This window comes from Talaromyces rugulosus, chromosome II (genome assembly GCF_013368755.1).
Source record: "Talaromyces rugulosus chromosome II, complete sequence".
Taxonomy (NCBI): domain Eukaryota; kingdom Fungi; phylum Ascomycota; class Eurotiomycetes; order Eurotiales; family Trichocomaceae; genus Talaromyces; species Talaromyces rugulosus.
Genome location: NC_049562.1, coordinates 2,663,002 through 2,684,439, shown reverse-complemented (window position 1 = coordinate 2,684,439; position 21,438 = coordinate 2,663,002). Strand labels below are relative to the sequence as shown.

General features: G+C 46.7%; 8 protein-coding genes across 8 annotated transcripts; 4 read left to right on the top strand and 4 right to left on the bottom strand.

Moving 5' to 3' along the window:
* Positions 1-209: 209 nt before the first annotated feature.
* TRUGW13939_03417 (uncharacterized protein) lies at positions 210-1,628 on the bottom strand (the record flags this gene model as incomplete). Its single annotated transcript, XM_035486601.1, has 4 exons — positions 210-538; positions 599-676; positions 739-1,176; positions 1,229-1,628. 4 exons carry the CDS (start codon positions 1,626-1,628, stop codon positions 210-212), a joined length of 1,245 nt encoding a protein of 414 aa, XP_035342494.1.
* Positions 1,629-2,663: 1,035 nt separating this feature from the next.
* TRUGW13939_03416 (uncharacterized protein) lies at positions 2,664-4,976 on the bottom strand (the record flags this gene model as incomplete). Its single annotated transcript, XM_035486600.1, has 6 exons — positions 2,664-3,408; positions 3,489-3,668; positions 3,732-4,357; positions 4,412-4,492; positions 4,554-4,887; positions 4,966-4,976. The coding sequence occupies 6 exons, from the start codon at positions 4,974-4,976 to the stop codon at positions 2,664-2,666; spliced, it is 1,977 nt and encodes a 658-aa protein (XP_035342493.1).
* A 3,102-nt stretch (positions 4,977-8,078) lies between these two features.
* TRUGW13939_03415 (uncharacterized protein) lies at positions 8,079-8,973 on the top strand (the record flags this gene model as incomplete). Its single annotated transcript, XM_035486599.1, has 3 exons — positions 8,079-8,306; positions 8,367-8,455; positions 8,517-8,973. 3 exons carry the CDS (start codon positions 8,079-8,081, stop codon positions 8,971-8,973), a joined length of 774 nt encoding a protein of 257 aa, XP_035342492.1.
* Positions 8,974-9,482: 509 nt separating this feature from the next.
* TRUGW13939_03414 (uncharacterized protein) lies at positions 9,483-10,355 on the bottom strand (the record flags this gene model as incomplete). The annotated part of the gene is made up of 2 exons (XM_035486598.1): positions 9,483-10,004; positions 10,059-10,355. 2 exons carry the CDS (start codon positions 10,353-10,355, stop codon positions 9,483-9,485), a joined length of 819 nt encoding a protein of 272 aa, XP_035342491.1.
* A 424-nt stretch (positions 10,356-10,779) lies between these two features.
* Positions 10,780-12,931, top strand: TRUGW13939_03413 (uncharacterized protein; the record flags this gene model as incomplete). Its single annotated transcript, XM_035486597.1, has 3 exons — positions 10,780-10,912; positions 10,983-11,250; positions 11,308-12,931. The coding sequence occupies 3 exons, from the start codon at positions 10,780-10,782 to the stop codon at positions 12,929-12,931; spliced, it is 2,025 nt and encodes a 674-aa protein (XP_035342490.1).
* Positions 12,932-13,920: 989 nt separating this feature from the next.
* TRUGW13939_03412 (uncharacterized protein) lies at positions 13,921-16,044 on the bottom strand (the record flags this gene model as incomplete). The annotated part of the gene is made up of 3 exons (XM_035486596.1): positions 13,921-14,470; positions 14,527-15,600; positions 15,689-16,044. 3 exons carry the CDS (start codon positions 16,042-16,044, stop codon positions 13,921-13,923), a joined length of 1,980 nt encoding a protein of 659 aa, XP_035342489.1.
* A 372-nt stretch (positions 16,045-16,416) lies between these two features.
* TRUGW13939_03411 (uncharacterized protein) lies at positions 16,417-16,744 on the top strand (the record flags this gene model as incomplete). The annotated part of the gene is made up of 2 exons (XM_035486595.1): positions 16,417-16,478; positions 16,525-16,744. 2 exons carry the CDS (start codon positions 16,417-16,419, stop codon positions 16,742-16,744), a joined length of 282 nt encoding a protein of 93 aa, XP_035342488.1.
* Positions 16,745-19,171: 2,427 nt separating this feature from the next.
* Positions 19,172-20,512, top strand: TRUGW13939_03410 (uncharacterized protein; the record flags this gene model as incomplete). Its single annotated transcript, XM_035486594.1, has 4 exons — positions 19,172-19,215; positions 19,290-19,511; positions 19,616-19,969; positions 20,038-20,512. The coding sequence occupies 4 exons, from the start codon at positions 19,172-19,174 to the stop codon at positions 20,510-20,512; spliced, it is 1,095 nt and encodes a 364-aa protein (XP_035342487.1).
* Positions 20,513-21,438: the final 926 nt, after the last annotated feature.

Below are 21,438 nucleotides of genomic sequence, written 5' to 3'. Positions count from 1 at the left end.
AGACCTGAAATCTACGTTCCAACCTCGGACCTTTACGACCACAAAAAAAAGAGTATTCTTGACGTCCTGTAAATACATTTTAACGATTTACAAGGTGTACTTGCTAGCCATGCTATTGCTTCGCGGCTCCTTTCTCAGATTTTGGTACAAAATATGCTCCACCTCCGATTCACATCTCCAAACGTCAGGATCTGTTATGGGTTAAAACTTTACGGACGATTCGAGGGATTATTCCATGGTAGATTAAATGACTTACCACCAAAAGGTAGCATCTGACTAGCCATCAAGCCCCCAACACCGTGTGTCCTGTCGACCCACCAGATGAGATTAGCGAGGCCACTCCAAAATCCCGACTCAGCCGACCGACCGGTGGGGGATGAGTGGACTAAATAGAAAAATGAGAGACCCCAGCCCTGTGGCTGCTGATGGGGCTGAGGGTATAGCTCTGCTTCGGCATGTGTGAGATATGGCTTTGGAGAGGAGATGGGCAGTCCCCGTCCAAAGTCAGGGAATTGAGGTATCTGGTTTGAGAACATCGCTGAATGACAGTCCTCGTCAGAATATAACGTGGCGTTTATGCAAGTACAAGCAGACTTACCATCAACCGTACCCGACTGAAGAATGCGATTTCCCGTTTTATGGTGGAAGCCATCATTGATAAGGGTAGCGATGATCTCTAATAAAACCGTCAACATCAGATGGGTTCATTTGGTGTTTGGGAATTTCAATATTGTATACCACAGAAATCCTCCGGATTACTGAATAGCCCAGCCCCTCCTGAGTTTACAATATCTTTCATATCCTCCTTCCCTTGGGCAACTAATGGACGACGGTAAAGATGCCCATCTTGACGAATATCCACTTTCCCATCCGACAACCGGTCGTGTAGGTATACCAGCTTTTCCTTCATAGCTGAAGTGGGAAAGAAGCCAATATTTTGAATTCCCAGAGGATCAAAGATGAACTTTCGAAAGTAATCGTCCAAAGACATTTGAGTCACTCGCTCAACCAGGAGGCCAACCCAATCCAAATTTACACCATATTCCCAGTGCTCACCAGGATGATTCACTAGCGGTTGTCTAAAAATATCATAATTTAAACAAGAATATTCCGCAAGGCCAATAGGCTCGCTCCATTTCTTCAACTTAGGATTCAGGAAACTGTATCCAAACCCAGCTGAAGGACACAATCAGCATCATGCTTCATTATCCAAAGAGCTCTAACATACCAGTATGAGTTAAAAGCATTCGCAGCGTAATCCTTCCCCTCTTCTCAACCAGGTGCACAGATCCATCTGGCGCCGACTCTAACACTTGAACTATTTTGAGTTCCGGTGCAATGGTTTCCACGATGTCAGCGTCATCCAAAGAAAGCTTCTTTGCTTCAACGAGCTGCATTGCGGCAACACTTGTGACCAATTTTGTACATGATGCAATCCAGAACGTGGAATCTGCGGTCATAGATTCAACACTTCCTATCCCTCGCAATCCTGACGCATAATTGATCAAGCGCTCGCCGTTTCGATTCACTGCTGTGAAAACCAATCCTGGGATTCCATTTTCTTTCTTCGTATAGGAATCAAGCTTTGTCTCAATTAAAGAGAGGCCAGTTGCAGATAAAGACGCCATTGTTGGATTTGGAACGATCTTGTAGTAATCTTAGCTCTAGTAGCTGAGAAATGATATTAGTCTGATAGTAGCTTAAAGTAAACATGTGTACGGTCAACGTACCGAGTATAAATAACAATTTAGCTTGTTTAGCTCCGCCCTTTAAACCTCGGTAAACCGTATTACTACCTTGCCTCGCTTCTAGCTTGGACCACATATGGACTGATTCAATTTAAATTTCCTTATTCGTCTATTCGCACCGGGGTTTGCAAAATAGTGAGTGCCAGAATGGAGAGAAAATCATCCCACCGGAACTTTTTAATAATGACTAGACGCCCATAACAGCGTAGAGAAACGGTAATGAAGGCGCAAAAGCAAAGAAAACTGCCCTTATAGCTTGGATACATGAGCTTCGATTATCTGCCATCAGGACTATAACGTCAAGTGCTTATCCCAAGTTCAACAAAACTGACAGATCTTATACTACCACGAACATTCACTAGAAGGATATATGTAACTTAGCAACTATATTTGTTTGCTCAACTGGGTTCAGATACAAAAGGCTGGTTTGATGCCCCTGTTGCCTAGGTTCTTGGTTCGGCACTGGCAAGCTAAAGTCTATGGATGGTTCACGAGAATGACGCTTTCCATTACAGTTTAGGTTAGTACACAGATGTACAGAAACCTTCAGAGTGACGCGATCGACGAATGGCAAGCCAAATGAATTTGAGTTGCCGAGGAATTTCGGCTACTGGCCCCACAAGAATTAGTGAAATATGTTATGGAGTGGAGTAAATGGGCTCCATCCTTTTTTGGGGGGTGTCTTTCCGGTTGAATTTAATTTGATTCTGGAGAAGAATCTGAGATGCCAAGCCTCGTATTAATTTCCTTTGAATAGCAGAAAAAGAAAGGCGGGGGTGAACAAGACGTAGGCTGTCTCGGCAACAATACACTATTGATTCTCAATGAAGGGTACGTAAAGGATGACAAAAATACAATGGGAGAGCCAGCTCCACTAATGAATGGCTCTGATCGGCAGATTGAATATTTTCAATGTCAAATATGTACATCTTCCCAAATGTTCGAGACAATAGATGGAATATCCGACGTACAATTGTCCAGTGATGTTTGTGATTGAAGGTCGTCATTTATCATGATATTAGCAGGGCAGATGCAACCAGTCTCCGAAAATTCAATGTCTGAGGGCCGGAGGCTCGACCAACTAGGATTCTGAGGGACCCTCTCATTCTCTACTACCGAGTTCATTGGTTGGGGAGCTTGCGCTGTCGCAGCTTCTGTTTGATCGTTGCACAAGCTGCTAGATGACTTGTCTGTGTCAGAGAGTCGTAGTCTCTTCCAGAGGCGTTCGATATCATCTTGCCGAGGGTATTTGCCTCTAGAGAGAGCATGATCTAGAAGTAAAGCTAGGCGGAGATATGAGCGAGTCTGGCGAAAGAAAAACTCGCAAATGGTCTTCATTCGTCGTCCTGGTACTTGATATCGTTCGCGTGACCTAGACGCGATATCGTTACTCCTATTCAAGTTTTGTAAAGACTCATTATCGACACCGGAGCCAGTGATCATCCCAGTAGAGTTCAAATCGAGCTTTAATTTAGAATAGGTGATAACATCGTCGACGAACGAACAAACCTTATCAGCAGCTTCGTAGCGCGATTGAAGGACCAGCATTATTTGTTTATAAAAATGCAGCCGGCGTTGCCGTGCTACTAGTTGTAGTCTAGTTGAGGATAGCTCTGAGTCGAGGACGCTAAGCACGAGTGGAAGGGCGGCATGCGCAATACTAGGGAAGAAAGAGTGAATAAATTAGCTCAAAAAATCATATAAAACGACCTGCAAGCAATGAGTTGATGAGTGACTTACGCGCTGATCGGAAGATAGCATGCCAGCCCTTGAGTGATTAACTCTTCAATATTCTCATTCATACTCAACATCACTTCTTCGATTTCGGCCTTGATGGGTTGTATGCTACTTGGGTAATGGTACTCGTATCGTGTCTCCCATATTAGCGCTTCATAATGATAAACTGCAAGTCGGGCAGAGCTGTGAAAGGAATCGTTAGAGTTGAGAGGAATGAATACACAAATCACAGCTATCCCAACTCACTCATAGTACATGTATGTTAACTTAGTAAACATGATAACACTGGCAGAAGTGGAGGATGTTCCCAGGGTCTTCGCGGCTATTTCAGCCCATTTTTGGAGGGAATATTTCATTTCGTCAATTTCATTTTGGGTGCTGATAGCATTTTTTGCTGAAATAAATTCCGGGAGAGTGCTCCAAAGGGGAGAATACACAATTGTGATCAGGTCCGTAATGCTGACAGCCAATTGGCACTGGAGGCGGAAAATATGAACCAATTGTCGTTTCTCATCCGCACTGTAGACTTTTGAATGTTTAATCTCATCCTCCATGTCTTTTTCGTGCAGATAGTCACAACCAATATGTGCTTGGTCTGGCCGGAGCTGAATTGGGCGTCTGAGGGCTAGAGAATGTATCCTATCACGAAGGATGATACACCACCACAGTCTTTTCTTGGCTAGAGTCTCTGGGGTTTTATCTCCCATTTCATGATCAGAGATGTCAGCCTCTGCTGATTTAGCCAATTGGATTGCTGCTGACAGCCAGTGCGTTCCAGAAAAGAGGTCTGAAGCTGTAGTCTGGAATGTTAACAGAATGGCTCCTTGGCCACGTGATAAAATATTTGTCTCTGCGTCTAGGTCAAACAAGAGCTGTAATACCAGTTTAACACCGTTTCAGCAAGTAGAAGATAGCATAACTCCTACCTTTGTTCTATGATACAAGGCGGTTCGAGCACTCCTTGCATCAGAGAATCCCATGTCTGTGAGTGTTTTCAAAGGAACAAACTACTCCGTTAGCCTTTTGTGAGTATGTAATCAGGAAAATTTGATTATGTGGAGGGCCTACAGCACTGCTAGCAAAGAGTATAGCTTGTAGAACCAAGAGCGACAGCTTCTGGGGAGACCTGTTTTGAGAACAGTTGCCGTCATACATTCGCCAGATTTCTGCTTCATCCAACACCGGAAGACAAGGATGAACATGTAAGAAATATTTCCTAAGAAGCACATCTAGATTTGATCGATTCGGAACTTGAAGGCACCCTTTCAGCCCTAAGAAGCTGATATCCTCGGGAGGTAGTCGGTTAAGGCCATGCAAGGATACGAAGTCATATGATGAGAAAGGAATATTTCTTGCAAAGGTAGGATGCTCTTGGTATGAAAACGAAAACGTTGATGGTAGACTGTTGTCTTCGAGTATTGTCAGTACCTCCAGTTGAAAGTGAGCAGCCGTGAGAATACGCGAAATGAAGACCACTCACCAGTTTCCCATGGAAAGGTAGGATGGTTGTCAAGTGCTGGTAAACTGGATATATTGGAAAGTTGTTGAGTGGCGGCCAATCCAGGGGCCCCAAGGTTAGTAGGTGTAATAACTATTCTCTGTTCGCTTGTATTTCCACTCGTCCCTGATGTCAAGGCTCTACTATGGGCCGATGAGGACCGAGTCGCACTGTCCTGTAGTATCGACCTGCGATCTGAATCAGAGCCGACCTCAGGAGATTTATAAATCAAACACTTACCCTCTATACCTCTTTGTGTTAACTAAACAGTCATGACAGTCAAGCAAGCAGTTTGTGCAGGGAATTCCTTGAACCGAAACATCACATCGTATCTTGCGATCATGACACCATGAGCAGGCAACACGTGCTCTTTTGCGAGGTTGCCGCGTTTTTGTGACATCGTGATTCATCGTAGTGAAAGGACTATAAGGGTCACAATTTTTTCAATGATATCATAGGTCATGGATTCCGTGTGAGGTTGCTGAAATTCCATCTCAACCTTGCCCAGACACATGAAGAGGTTTGAAATGCGGAGAGAGTTACTTAGCGCGGATTGGGGCTGGGGTTTCGGTGGAAACTAAATCCACAGTCAGTGCGGGGGTCTGAACTTGTAGGCCGGAGGACTAAATACACGAAAACAACCACAAATTCATAATCAAATTTCATCAAGCTACTGGCAAGTTATGATAGTGATATCGATGAATACCGAGATAAGTCAAGTTCATCGTTTCATGGGCGGCAAAAAGCTTAAATATAGGAGCCTCGTGGATCCCACTAGATGTGATGAATATTTGTTAGATATCAGGCACAACTGTTCTGCCAAATGGCCTTTTAGCCATATGTATACATATGTTGATGTGTGTAGTTAACATGAACTAGGACATGAAAATAAGATCTATAAAGCGTCCCAACGTTCGATCAAGCCCGCATTAACTGATGAAACTTTATGACTCCCAGAAGCTTCTTCATAAGAGATTAGTGTGAAAACGAAAAAGAAAAAATAGATATATTTAGATATCAAAAGCGCACGTTCTGATTGCCGATGATTGTTTCCAAGGTTACCAAACCCCATTCTAGGTCCGAAATTTACTTATATGAGATCCAAAAGAGACAAAAAAAAGAAATGTGGCTGGCCAGAATCGAACAGGCGTCTCCTCGGAGCTGCAAGCGCAGTGCACGGGCCACAACGAGGTATACTGACCACCTTTTTGTTGGTTAGAGAAAGTCAAAGCTAAGCTGTTTAAGGAAGGACCCACTATACTACAGCCACAATAGCCATTTTGACCACATTGCCAATGTGCTCGGTTGAGGTAGAAGCGGCATTTTTTGATACATGTAGCCGAATTGCCCGAAGACCGCTATAGATATGGTTCCAGCTTGGCGCAATTTTCTGCCACCTGACTAAGCTACAAAGAGTAGGTAAGGTGACGGCCTCTGAGGCGGATTTACTCGGCGAGGTACCACATAAAAAACGGATTTCTAAATTTTAACCCCATCCTATAATATATATATACTCGCTAAATTGGGAATCAAGTGATATAAATCTATAGATCTCACTAAAAGCTTTTATTTGACATTAAAATCGCATATCCTACGTCGGTGATTATCTAGTTTAAAGAGGTCAAGGTTTGGTCAAATTTCCACCCAGGTGTCACACTGTATATATATAACCAATCCACCTCTCCCCGGACCCCCCTCAAGCTTTCAATATTATATAATCCCACCAACTGGCTCCCAGGCTTCACTGCTGGCACGTAAAACCAGTCAAATAAACCTCGCTGCAGACCTACAAGCTTCCCAAGTATACTATTAGCCCCTAAAATCAGTTATAATAAAAAACTAGCGATAACACACCACGTAGTAATTATTATACCATGAAAATAGCCTCTATCAATACACAATAAAATTTTATATTAATTTCAACTGAGAATTAAATGTAGAGCTATACTATTTAAACAGGGTGTGATGAAAAATCGGGTGAAAACTGACAGAAAATGTCAATCCTTAGGTCGATGATGCGTTGATCGGCCTTTTTGGGCGGTTATTTCCTCTTTGGGGATGATCGACTTCTTCACCGCTGGATCCACAGGCGCTTTTATTGGCTGGTGCTCAGGATCCACATGCCGCAAGCAGAGCAGCGCTAATTGGCTGTGCAGTGCGCCCTTGGCAGGGGAGCCGGAGGTGCGCCTTGTTCCCCAGGCCGCCATTTACTGTGTATCAGATGACCTTCTTCCCTTGTCATCGCAAACGGCAAAAGCCCGTCGACTCGTCAAGTGCTCTCGAAGTGAGACTCTAGAGCCCAGAGTTGGCCGATAACATACGCCGTACGATACTGCTGCTGCCAATGTTCCAAGTGTAACGCCGAGCCTGTGATCTGCAATCATTTTGGCTGATCGTGTCATCCACGATGAGTCTATAGTGTTATTGCGATTGCTCGGTGTTCGGTGAGGCGTCGGGGCGTTTCATTTGTCTTCAGCACGATAACAGACGTAACCGAAATCCACTCTGGCCCTAATTGGATGCCGGATGCAGAGGCACGAGCACTGGAGAGCGATTATAGGTCGCGGTGTCTGCATCTCGACCCGGGATGTTGTTCTTATTCATCAGTATCGTAATAATAATGCATAACACAGGTGCTATAGGAAGGTTTTCCCCCTCCCCTCTCCCCTCCTTTGCGGGACGGCCGGCATTGGCTTGTTATTGAGTCGTAGTTGCACGTCTAAGCCACCTCAGGCAGATTCATTCTTCTTGGACATTCCTACAAACGACGAACTATTGGGATAGGATTCCCCAACGGTCCGCACAACGTGACCCGACGAGGGCGAGACTGGCTTGGCGCCCTTTAGACGGCCCCACCTGATAGCGATCGCCCGATAAAGCTCTCCCCAACATTTAGTGATACCGCTTCCTCCCCTGTTTGTTCTTCTTCTTCTTCTTCTTTTCCTATTCTTACACATTATTGCTCTGCCTCTCCTCTACCCCCTCCGTCCAACACCAATCAATAACATACCCGGTAAGCCTATCCAGCCAGCTGCTCTTTCCGTTCCCGTCACCGCAGGGCTGATCCCATTCCTCAACAATAGACATCTTGACAAATGGCCGCTCCTCGCTCCACCTCGCTGCGTGCCCTTCGTGCTCTGTCGCAGCAGCACACGCCGGCCACGACTCTCTACTGTCGTCGGCGCCTGCACATCACCGGTGCCTTTTCAGCCCAGCCCGTCGAGGGCCCCGACAAGGCCGCCTTGTACTCGGCCCGAAGCGTCACCGACCTCAAGTCCGAGTGCCAGAGGCGGGGAATTCTGGCTGGAGGATCCAAGGCCGAGGTATGTCCAATCTTTTAGTTGCTTTCTTGGTGTTTTGATTTCTGACTCGTGTGTGTTTAGCTGGTCGAGCGCCTGTCAACCCATGACGTGCTCTACACTCGAGCCTTTAGCATTGCCCGAAGCCGAATTAATAACAGCACCTTTGGAGCGTATGTGCCAGCTGCTTCTTATGTAATCTGTCCAAATATATCTAACATCCCGTGTCAATAGGCCATCCGAAACCCGCCAATTCAACACCTCCCGTGGGAGCAAAGCCGTGAAAGACTCGTCCACCCTCGACTTTGTCTACATGCCTTCCATTGCCTCGCTAGAATCCCAGACTGCCGCTCCCCAGCGTGTTCCTATCCTCGGTGACGGTCAGCAGTACCACATCTTGGAAGGATCCTCCAGTCAAGTATCGGCGCCTATGAAGCCGCAAATCCACGCTATCTCCGAAACTGCATCGGATATGTCCGCCAGCCCCATGAGCGAGGTCGTCGACAACTACGCTCTCGAAATCGACCCGTTTAAACTCACCGAGACCGTGGGCCGTTCACGCGCCGGCGAAAACGAGAAAAAGCTGTCGTCCGGTCACGCCGAAAAAGGCATCATCGGAGAACTCTTCTCTGGCATGGTTGACGATCTTTTACGTCCCAACGCTAGTAGTAGTGGTGCTGCCAGAAAGTAACTTTATTCTTAATCCTCTTCTTTTTCCTTTCTTTTTCGTTTTCTTCTCTTTCTTGGTGGAAGCAGATTGGCCGGCAGACTGCCATCAATAATTGTTGATTTTATGTAGCTTAGGAATGGCTCGGAATAGGTGACAAGCATGGAACATCCAAAGTTGTCTCGAAACCAACACCTCGCTTGAATTTAAAGTAATTGTTAATGTTGGTAGACGTAGTATCTTTTACAAGCTTACTTGACTACATATTCAGCTGAACAATTGCTGCAGATAACAAGCGTGTCGTAAAATTAAATTGATATAGTGATGTAATAATGTTATATTGGGCAAAGAGCGTCAAGACTCGATCTAAATCACAAGCATCCTCAACGCCAAATGAACTGAAAAACAAGAAGGAACAATAAACACGCTAGACAAACAGACGTAAACATGACAAGCAGTGGCATGATCCTGCATGCAGGCGCAATGCGATAAGGCTTTCCCTAGGAAACAAAAATTTACAAGCATCGTCAGATCTATCCAAGAACAACGGCGAGGACGATAATGGTCAAGATTACGGCAAGAATGACCAGCAAGCAACACATCTTGTTCCGGGCATTCTTCTGGTACCGGCTGGCACTGCGCAGTTCAACATTCGCACCTCGAGTGTCGGTGGTCACATTCTCGACATTCTCGCTGATGATATCCAGCTGACCTCCCTGCTCATGCACGATATGGGCGACATCGCGGAACAGTTCGTTCAGCTCACCGACGCTCTGCTCAATGTTGCGGATTTCCGACTCTCGTTCGATAATCAGTGACTCTTGGAAATCGACTTCGTCTTGGTTTGCCAGTCGAGGCTGTTCCAGCTCTTGCTGTTGCAGTTGCAGTTGGCCCTCTGCCTCTGCTGGTTGACCGCTGCCATCGTCCAAAGCATGTCGTGAGGCGGCGGCTGATGCGCGCTGTTTCTCGAGAGCACGTCGTTGGACGGTTTGAAACTCTTCAAGGGCGGCTCTGAATTCGGACGAGAGCTTCTGCTGCGTCCATTTCTGAGAAGGCTGTAAATTAATCAGCATGTATCCAGTTGTTTTAAAAAGCTTTTATAAACTGACGTTAACATCTTCCCATGTCTGGACCTTCTTCACGCTGTCTCCTGCATCCTTGAACCCCGACCGGGTCTCCTCTAGTAAATCGTGAACTCGCTCGCGAACCCTGTCAGTGTCACGTTTAGTCCCCAGAAGAGCGATCTGCTTAGAGAGATTCGAGATGTTCGACGTCAACGTGAAGAGCTGGCTGGAGAGGTTCTCGGTGAACCGCGTGAATTCCGGGTCATCTTGATACTGAGGGTCGTCATTGCGTCGCCAGGACGTGGGCTGCGCTTCCAGCGAGTTGAGGCGATCGTATGCCATTCTATTATTTATCAGGGAGGGAGTGACCAAGGGGGGAGTTGCAAGTTGAAGCTTCTTGTCGCTGCCTTGGGATCGCGTCGTCATCCGCCTGCCGACTCAGGTGACGTTTCGCCCCTGCCCGCCCTTATACCCGTTGTGGAAGGGATCTCCGTGTCGATGTCCGCTATCATCACGTGATCGCATTTTGGTTGCTGTTTTGGTTTGAATTTCACAAAACAATCCACCAAGCTAAGCTCCACGATAGCTTCAGAGCAGCTTTTTTTCTCTTCGTTTCGGTCGACACCCCGCCCACCATTCCTTTGTGCTTGCGGGCGCCAGGCCTATTTTCGACTCTGTATTCTTCTGGATTTGCTTGCAAGATTTTTTATTCTTTACGATGCGATGATCAGCTCGCTCTAAGGAATTGCAAACTGCCTTCTCCAACATGGCTACTACGATACCCAGACCGTACAGGCGCATCCTGACCTCTGCCTTGCACCGGAGATTCGTCCATGCTTCGGCTCTTTCGCTGCTAGTGAACTACGTGGTCGCATTCGCTATTGGAACAAAAACATCATGTGTGTGCCCGAAGTATCAATGGGGAAGAAGAAAAAAAAAGAATAAAACACTAATACAATCCGTGCCCAGTCCTTTGGTCATGGTTCCCACTAGGAGCATGCGGTCTCCGTACCGTCCTTCTTTTCATTGCGAGCTTAGGCGTCTTTTTCATTCGAGTTGCTCAGATGCACGCCGGACCCCGAACCACAGTCTCGCCAGTCGCAACGTTTCGCCACATTTTCCCGCTTGATATCGTCCAGACGTTTGCGTGGTACATGTTCTCTGCTTGGTGGTTCAGCGAAGTGTACTTGTGGTCAGTGCCCACTGAGGCTGATCTGGGATGGGTAAAACTTGACCGGTAAGATGGTTTCTTGGTTTGCAAGTTAGTGGCGCGCGAGCTAAAACATTCGCCTAGACTCACTGACCGGACGACTCTCAACGAACGATCGATTTATTTACATACCTATCATATGACTCTGGCGGTGGTGCAGGCTGCGTTCCATCTGTATTGCGACTACGACCGCCTCACCATTCCTGTTACCAAGCGCACTCCAGGGTCGAAAGATAAGCGCACACATGTCGTGGACCCAGTTCTGAAGAGAATCAATGGTGCGCTTGTTCATTGTGCCGTTGACGCCTTTAAAAAGGCCGCAGCTGTCACTGCAGCCAGCCCTTTTATCTACGTTCTATTTCTGAGGCGCCCTGCGTGGAACTTTTCTCTTTTCTTCGCAAAGCTATTCTGGAATTTTTCTCGAGCAGCTGCCGAACCACAAAACAAGATGCCTCCGGAATTTTATAACCTATTCTACCGACAAATCATCTCTGGTGTTGGTCTTGTGTTTTTGTGGCAAACGGCCAATCTGTTTTTCACGGTTTTCATCACCCAAGAACCGTTGAAACGAGGACAGCCACTTACCACAGACGCCAAAGATCCAACCGGAAGCTTGATAAACGGGTTGAAGGCAAAGAAAGAATTTGTCAAGAGCTACGCTTTCTGGGAACTGTGCTTTATTAGCCAGCAATTTTCAGATCGACGCAAGGCAATCTTTGGTGACATTGACCGCGAGGGAGGGTCGGCTTGGAAGCAAGTGCTAGAGGCTTGCATTGAACATGTCAGCAGCGTGACTGGCCGGATCAACAATTATAAAAACCCACCATCTACCATTACGGCAGCTCCTCCTCCTTTGAAGAAGGAGGCAAATGTGTCTTACCCTCAGCTTCAAACACTACCCCATCTAACAGAAGCCCCCAAGCAAGAAGACATCTTTGCGCCATCGCCAAAGGCAAACGGCTTCGGAGACAGCTTTGGAGCAAGAGCCAGGTCATACGGCCACTCTCCTGATTGGACGCCTGCTGCAACGGCCAAGGCGCGAGAAGCCCTTGGCCAGGCATCGAATATGCTCCTCAGCCCCGAGAGGAAAAAGGCATTATTATCCCTTGGAGGTTCTGATGAAGAACAAAAACTCCTTCCCGCACCACCACCACCGCCAACACCAGCTCGGTCTCAATCTTCATTCAACATATCCTCAATCCCCTTTGTCGCTCAATTCCTTCGTTCCCCCATAGGCAAGCCCTTTCGACAGACATATGCCCAACGCCTGTGCAGTATTGTCTTTGGTACCCCTTACGGCCAACTATCCTCGATCGTCGACGCCATCGAATCCATCGCCCAGTTGCTGATTGCTAGCTTAACGGAAGATTCCTTTGGCCAGGTCCAGACAGATATCCCGCGCGTCATCAACCTATTCACAAACACAATCACCACCTTGGAATCTTTCATTTCTGATGATGCCGCCAATGGTGGTCTCGATATCCACTGGTCCGACGTCACTTTCCCGCCATCGAACAAACCCGAAGCCCAGGCAAAGGCACGCCGGGATGTCGTTGATGTTGATATTGTGCTAAGCACGCTCAAATCCTCTCTCGCAGAGTTACTTGCCGCTTTTGAGAGGTATCAGCGTGAAGTCGGTTTGCAGAGCAAGGATATCAGACTCGCCAAGGCGGCAGTCGGTTTACAGGAAGGAGATGGGAACGAATAAAAAAAAATCATCAAGACTAAAAAGAAGAAAGAAGATCGGGGGAGTTTGGTTTTATTCGAGTGGAGTTTTTGTGTATTACTACTAGTAATCTGTTTTTTTTTTTTTTTTCTGTTCAATAATGTTCTTGTACTTCGCACAAAAAACTTTCTTCTTTTTAGTATCATGACGGAACGCATTTCAGATATCATCATCATCAATTGATTCTTCAAATCAAAAAAAAAAGATTCCACGCTAAACTACATGTACCTATTGATCTATTTCCTAGTCGGAAAAAAAGAAGAAAAGAAATACTTCAAATAAAACATCGATCAATACTCAAAAAAGGCTTCGTAATGTCGTGACTCTACCTACATACGGGCACTGATAATTATGTACAGTCAACCCCATATAGCATCCATCCATCCATCTCCAATAAAAATATGTCCTGGACAACTTGACCTAGATGAACCAGATGATTCAAAAAAGAGATATATCACAGTTGACTTTGTATCCTACCTTCCTTGTTTTTTTTATATGTTTCTTTTTTTTTTTTTATCCCTTGCTTGGTGCCTGCAAAAAAAACATTGTAGAAGCGGCCGTTATAATCAAGTCGTCAGATGGAATTTCCTTATCGTCAATCGTTACCATCTTCCTCCTCTGTCTCTGTTCTTTTTCCAGCCCAATGAACCAAAAAAACTCAAACCGACAGTCGTGTGTTTTTTGAACCCCTCCACTAACAAAGATCAAATAATCATCATGGAAATGAAAATCCAGAAACGTTGCAGAAATAGATCCATCCCGCTGGGGTATGTATAAGGGGGAAAACAAAACAAAAACAAGTATAGGCTAGGTCATTTGAACGGAACATGATACGCTCCAAATCCGACAAATGCATATGCAGAAATGAAGTCGTAAAACTTTTGGAAGATCCAAAACTCATTATGTCGCTAAAAAAAAAATAAAAAAATAAAAATCAAGGTGGCTTCGCTTTACCAAACTTTTTTTTTCTTTCAAGATTCATCCATTGCTTCGTCAATAGTGTTTGATGTGAATGTCGTGGAGCCTGCTCCATTGACGTCTTGCATGTCGGACTTTTTCGGTGTGCCTTGTTCACTGATGCTACCAAGTCTCGCTTCTACTTGGGGCTCCTCCTTCATACAAGCGTTCTCGAGTATGTTGGTCCATTTCCCCGGGGTGCCCGCATGGCTATGTTTGAGGTGCTGTCGGAAATGATCCGCTCGGAAGAACTTTTTGACGTTGTTGCATTCACCAAATTTATGTACCGTGGTTAGATGGTCAAAGCGAGAATCCCAGTCGGGCTGAGGATTGTTTGGAAATTCCTCGCCGCAATACCCACAAGTATCATGGGTGGGGCCTAGATTACTCTGGGCTGTAGGAGTAGTCGAGTGGTGGAAAGCTGCCTGGAAGCCAGAAAGTGCCGCGCATGACCATGAATGGCGTCGCAGATGAAGAGAGTTTTGGTGTCGTTCTGCCTCGTTCTTGTTCTTGAATCGATTGTTGCAATACTGGCACGAATATTGCTTCTCTGACTCGTGCGCCCTAAACATAAAATGTTATTAGTCTCTATGTCGCTGTTCGATAGAACCAGTACATACCGGAGTTCAGCTTCTGTGTCAAATCTCTTTGGCTTTTTCGGGCAACAGTCGCAAATGTAAAGTCCTACAAGTTTAATACCCTTCGAGTTGGTCATGGTGGATTGCATGGAAAGTTTGCGACTTGACAGAATGGGCTTTGAATCTGCACTGTTGTTGTAGGGCGCTCTCGGAGCTTGGATGCTGTTCAAAGAACCGCCAGCACTCTGTTGTTTCTCGTAGAAGTGATCTCCATCGCTCTGAGGCGATAGACCGCCGGATGAAATACGGTCATAAGACGACGTACTCGTCATGCTACTACCACCAACCGAGAGTCCTACTGAAGAACCAAACGACGAAGTGGAAGTGCGGTAACTGGCCGAAGACAGGGAAGACATGGACCCGTGGCTGGGTACATAGCGGGCTCCCGGAGAAGCATGGTTTGTAAAGGGATGCCCGCTCGTTCGTCGCTGGGCGAGATCACCATTACTCGTGGCCTTGTGAAGGGTGTGCTGTCGAGAATCAGGTACCGGCTCACGAGGGGGCGATGAGGCTCTTCGCTTCATTCCGTGGTGCCTGGACATGGAGTCTGGACCATTCGGTGTGCGATCATCGAGAATATGTCGGAACTGGTCGCTGTCATCCTCGCCCTCGGGTTCGGGGAACACATTTTGTTCTTGGCTGGTTCGATGGTAACGATTGTGGAAGGAGAACGTATCTTCCGACTGAGGAGTCGTTGTTCCAGGTCGTCGACGACTTGAATAAGTGTCGTGGTCGATTCCGGTAGACGGAGCACTGCTTTCGACACTGGGACTGCGATATCCTGTCCATGCGGGCTTCGATCTCGGCGAGACGCCTCCCGACGAAGCGGTGTAGGGCCCCAAATTGAAAGAGGAGTCACATGCAGGAGATGGCTGGTAGCTACCTGCCAAAGTACCAGGATGAGGCAATGTACCTATTGAACCTGACACTCGACGATCACTGTTGGACGAACGCGGAGGAGAATTTGGTTTTCCTATCTTTGATAGCAAGTGCCGATCGTAATTATCCGACGAGCTCATGACGCTCTTGCGAGAAAAGTCACGTTCGCCCTGCAGGCTAGTCATTCGTTTAGAGGTTAGCATTGGCCACACGACCGAGCAATATCCCTAGGGAAAAAAAAAAAAAAAAAAAAAAAAAAACCTACACTGGCTCAGACAAAGAACTTCCAAAGGCGACTTCCTGGGGCTTCGGAGGCTCCAATTTGACATGTGAAAAGCTATCATTTGTTCGGTAACTGGATTCATCCAGGGTCATCCGGTCGAGACGTGGGATCGGCTCAGGCGGGTGGTGTCCGCCGAGCAGACTGGAGCCCGGGTTGATGGGAGCCAGCTTTGCAACATCAGGACGGCCCATGCCGTTGGCATGAAGCCAGCCGGCGTCGTGTCCATCCTCGAGGTCATTGATGCGCGGGGGAGGAGGCAGGGGCGGAGGAGCAAAGTCCTCAATGGTCCTGTTTGGAATTCGCATGGGGCTGCGGGACGAAAACGAGTGGGCGGCCATGTGTCGATCGAAGCTGCTCACTGACGGGGGGGATTGGAGTTGGGAGAAGTCCATGTCTTCAATCGAGGTCTCATCCAAGAGCTCTTGTTTCTAGCAAGTGTAAAACCAAAAGTCCCGACAAAGAGATGTGCGCAAGTTGTCCAACATGTCTTGACGGAAACAGGCAATGCTCTTTCCCACCACCGCTTGACGAGCCAAGAAGCGAGGTGTAAATCCGACTAAATGTAGAGGCGGATGGGAGATATCAAGGGAATGTGAGGCACGGCGCATGCAGGGACAAAGTTCTGGAGCAGCTAAGACCCGGGGCGATCAAGTATCCATTGATTGATGGCGGTGACGATCGATCGCACGAGAGACAGAGTATTGGGGAGGATGGCGGCTGGGAGAAGTTGGCAAGGAGAGGAGACTCTTTGGGAGTCGGCGCGATTGCAATGGTAGGTATGGATATGATGGATAATGACAGAGGAGAGACTGAGGCAGGAGGGAGGAGGAGGAGGAGGAGGAGGAGGAGGATGACGAGAAGGAGGAGGAGCAGAGCGGGAGTCGCAGGGAAAGCGCAGCAGATTGGGGAGAGCAGATGATGAGATGCAACGGCGCTGCTGCTGTTGGTATCCACCAGTATAAAATACGGGCAATCAATAATACGCGCCAAGAGGTGGCCAGGTTGGGCCGGCCGATGGCGATGATCAGAGAAACGTGACGGCGGGTGAGGGGGGTATTGTCAGGTGTGACGGTATTTCATTACATCTCAGTAACAGCGGGACCGGGACCGATGGAGCACACGGTCTGTACTGGTAATTTATTTGGTCTCCGTTGTTATTGTTGTTATTTATTTTTTCTTTCGGCAAAAGCAAAGAATACCAAAAGGGCCTAGCAAGGCACCGGGTACCTAGGGTCAGGAGTAAGTACCAAGTACGGTAACGTAAGAACGGGAGCGTGGCGGGAACCGTGGTCTAGCCTCCAGGGCAGGCGAATCACCAGGCTCCCAGCGCCGGTGGGTTTAGTCGAACAGAGTGGGCTCAGTGGGCGTTTGTGGTAAGGCGGCCCAGCCAGCCCCGTTTGCCAGGAGCGATAATAACAATGATCCCTGAAACTTTTTTCTTTTCTCGTAGGGCAGAGCGCAGCAACCTACGCCACCGGAGCTTTTCGCCCAATCACTGCACTCGGACCATTCTGAGAACAGTCGGCCATAATAATAATGGGAAACATTGTTGTTAGTAAGAAGAAAATTGGTTTACTATTATCACTTCTCTGGAAATATGGAAACATAAATATTGCCATATCTCGAGTCCCGGAGCGGACATACCACACCTTCCGTTCTCCGTACAGTACTTGAGTAAGCCTAACTCGATAAAAATGCCACCAAGTTCCAGCATACTACTCTGGGCTTATTATTTTTATTTTATTTTTATTTTTTTAAATATTAGCTGCTTAATGCCGTTTAATATCCGTAATTGATCAGCACACTCGACCGTACTGGGTAATGCAATGGTCGAGGCGGTGAACAGAAGCTAGTGAGCCCACTTGAGGAACGCCGCCACTCACTTGCCCATTCAGAGTACACTGTACAGTAGGTACATTATTTTGATATTATTCATACTTATTCTACTTTGTAACAGACAGAATTCTCAACATGTCATCGCACTGCTGTGGTTGGTGGGCAGTATCAGCCAGAAAAGTAAAATTTTAAAAAAGAAAAAAAGAAAAGAAGGGTTCCAGACTTTACTACGTACCTACTGAGTAGAAGGCGACGGGGAACTCGGCATTATTATTACCAATAATTCCGCCATGTCCATTATTACTAGCGGTAAATAAACAGTACTCATCTTATCTAAGAACGGGCATGCAAATCGTGCAGGGATGCGATCCTGCCGTTGGATTCCAGCAGATATCCGTGCTGACCTAGGCGCGGAGATCAATCATTGACGGAATGATTGTTGAGTCTTGACAAACACACAATAATATTATTGTAGTATGCTCTTCTGTATACTATATAGTATAGAGTGTATAGTGAACGGAGTAGACTATACACCTAGTTAGGCGGGTCCACTTGGTGTCACCAGAAGCCGAGTGCACTGCCACCCACCCACACACTATCTATTCAGTACGGATATATGGATAAAATAGACGGAGCGAGTACTGCGATATAGTAATAATGATTATTGTATGATTATAAGGTAGTTTGTTCGAAAACAAGCATGAGGGGTTCCTGCCACTATGACGTCGCAGCCAACTCTACGTGAAACACGGCGCAAACTCTATTCATCGCGGCAATATTATATAAATTATGATGAGTCTTTGCCTTGATTCTGTCCAGAAAGGGAAATATGGGACGAGCAGACGGCGGTTTTTAATTAACCAAAGAAAGGTGATTGAATGGAAAATTAAGTTCTGCAGGGCTAGCTCAGCTCCTCAGCTAATCAGCTAGACAAGTGCTTCCCCAGTCTTGAAGGTCCCGTGGCCGTCAGCCTTAAGAGGCGGCTCCACTTGGACCCTATGCTAGTAGTAGTACTACTACAGAGTACAGCGAATATATTGTTTTTTTGAGTCAGAATACTCTTCCGTAATATTAGAATAATATATTTGTATTTTTTTTTTGGAAAAAGTTCCCTAATCTTACAACCCGCATGTTCCTGGTCTGGCCCATGGTTTTGGGTGGAGCCATCAGACCCAGATGATCGGGCTCATTCTGGAAAGCTTTCAGTCAATCTCATTATTATTATTACTATTATTTAATTATTATTACTACTAGTACGTCCTTCCTTGGTACTCACTGCTCAGTATTCTTGCAGACCGACCTCAGTCTAACCGCTTCAGGGTTAGTTTCCACAACGTGGTTCCCAAAACGGGCAAGCGCCGGTGGGGTTATTGCCAACCTTAGCCGTAAGGCCGCAACAACCTTCACACGACGCTTCCATCCTTCCATCACTGCTCTTAGTAACTCTTCGCTAAGTCCAAGAGGGGAAATTTTACTATTTCCCCCCCTCTCACCAGTGACCACACCCTCCCCCAGCCGTGCGCTGTGGCTCTCGCTCATTTGCTCGTGAAGAATCTGACGAAACTGACGAAATAAACTAATGAAAACGGATCGACCCGTCGTTGTGTGAAAATACTTCATCCGCCCGCCATGGCTCTCAATCGCATCCAAGGCCATAACCTCTATATCGGCGGGTGAGTAAAATTAGTTTTTCCGAGTTCGTCCCTATGTAAAAACTAAAATTTTTTTTTTTTCGTTCGCTATCCAGAGTCCTCGCGCTCAGGAACAAGGTTGCTCTGCGCGAAGCCAACATCACTCATATAGTCTCGGTGCTGCGCATGCGTCCCGAGGAAACCCTGACGGAATCGTTTGAGAATCTCAAAATCCCAGTCGACGACAGCGAGGATGAAGACCTACTGCAATACTTTTCTTCTGCCAACGCCTTTATCCAGTCTGGGCTGGATGGAGGCGGTAGCGTCTTGATCCATTGGTCAGTGCTCATCCCCGCTGGCTGCTGGCCTTCCCGAACTATTTCTTTAGAAAGAGAAAAAAAAAAAAGAAAAGAGAATATACTTACTAACAGTCATGATGCAGTGCTATGGGCAAGTCTCGCTCGGTAACCGTGTGCATGGCCTATCTGCTTCATCAACAACCACAAGCATGGAATCCCGATTCCCTTTTAGAAGTCATTCAACAGAGCCGCTCTGTTGCCGAGCCAAACCCAGACTTTATGAATCAATTATGGCTCTATCACGAAATGGGCTGCCCGGATGATGTCCAAAGTCATCCCGCGTACATGCGATGGTTATCAAACCGCCACATCGAACTAAGCACTGCGTGTGGAAGGGCTCCGGAAATAGATGAAGTGCGCTTTGAGGACGAACTGCCCTCGCGCGAGAAGAGCATATCAGGCGAGCGGTCAATTGAGATTCGATGCCGCAAGTGCAGGTATGCAATTCCCCCGTCTACTAGTCAAAAAGAGAAAAAAAAAGAATCGAAGCTGATTCGAAATGCAGACGCATTCTTGCTACCACTCCCTTTATCAACCCTCATGACAAGCAAGAAGACTCCCGTGCCTCGTCCAAGTCATCATCAGGAAGCTCGGACTGTGCCCATATCTTCTTGCATCCACTAACATGGATGCGTCCGTCCCTCTTCCCAGACTCTGCCGACAAGACGACGATTGCAACCGCATCTACCGACGACGCCCCGCTGTCGGGTCGACTGACATGTCCCAATGCCAAATGCGAGGCCAATATTGGCAAGTTTGCGTGGCAGGGCTTCCAATGTAGCTGTGGGAAATGGGTAGTCCCGGCCATTGGCGTAGCTCGAGCCCGAGTCGACGTGACCGACCAGCCAGCAGCGGCGATCAAAACCGTTGCGGATGCTTCGAGTAATAATACTACTAGTAAGCTGGGCGCGATGGGCATCAGGCTTCCGCCTCATATGCGCGCTGCTGCTATTCCTGATCCTCACAGGAACAATCTTTGAGATTTAGGCTGAATATGAATTTTTATGATACCCCAGACTCTTTTTTATTTTCTCTTTTCGTATTACCATGTCCAACTAACTAATAATAACACTGTTCCATCTAGTCTGTTCACCTAGATTGAGGTCGTACGTACTACGTAGTACAATCCACAATTGATTCCCACTAGTGGCAGATCCAGCAAAAGTAGGCTTGTATTATATCCGTACTCCGTACGGAGGACGGATAACCAACTACGTACTAACTAGAAGCCAAGTAGTAGTCCCAACATGGCAAAAGGCGACTCCCATCCTCCGTAAAACCCACCAGGTCAGGTAATTGGTCCACAGGGCTCCATCCGTCTGACGTTTAGTTGGTTTAACGGCTAAAGACTTCGGTTGATAGAGTATATCACTCCCGTCTACCCGGCTCGGGAATCGGCGTCAGCAGGTACGTATTATTATTATTATTATCGAAGAAGGCTTTTTTTTTTTTGAAGTCGATAATAATAGTAATAATGATTAGATTAATATTATTATTCCTGCCGTTGAAACCATGGGAACTTCCACCTGGGAAGCAAATCCTTTGAACAATCCACTTCCACTTGGCCAGTCTTGGATACGCCACATACTACTCGATTAGGAACTCTTCAGTTTACTGTCTGTGTAAATCCAGATATAAAGTGAGAGAGCAATATTTATAGCATAAATAAGCAAAGCTGGTGTGAAATGAAAAAAGAAAAAAGAAAAAAGAAAAAAGAAACTCTTACCGAAGTAACTCAATTTTTAGCCCCGGTCCGACGAGGCTGATGCAGTGTATTCATTGAGGCGTCGGGAAGTACAGAACAGGTAACTTAGTGTGGTATGTTACTAAAAAGTAACAACAGAGTGAGAAACGTGAGAAACTTCAAACTGCAAGTGCTTAGTCTGTTCCAACTAAAACGCACTAG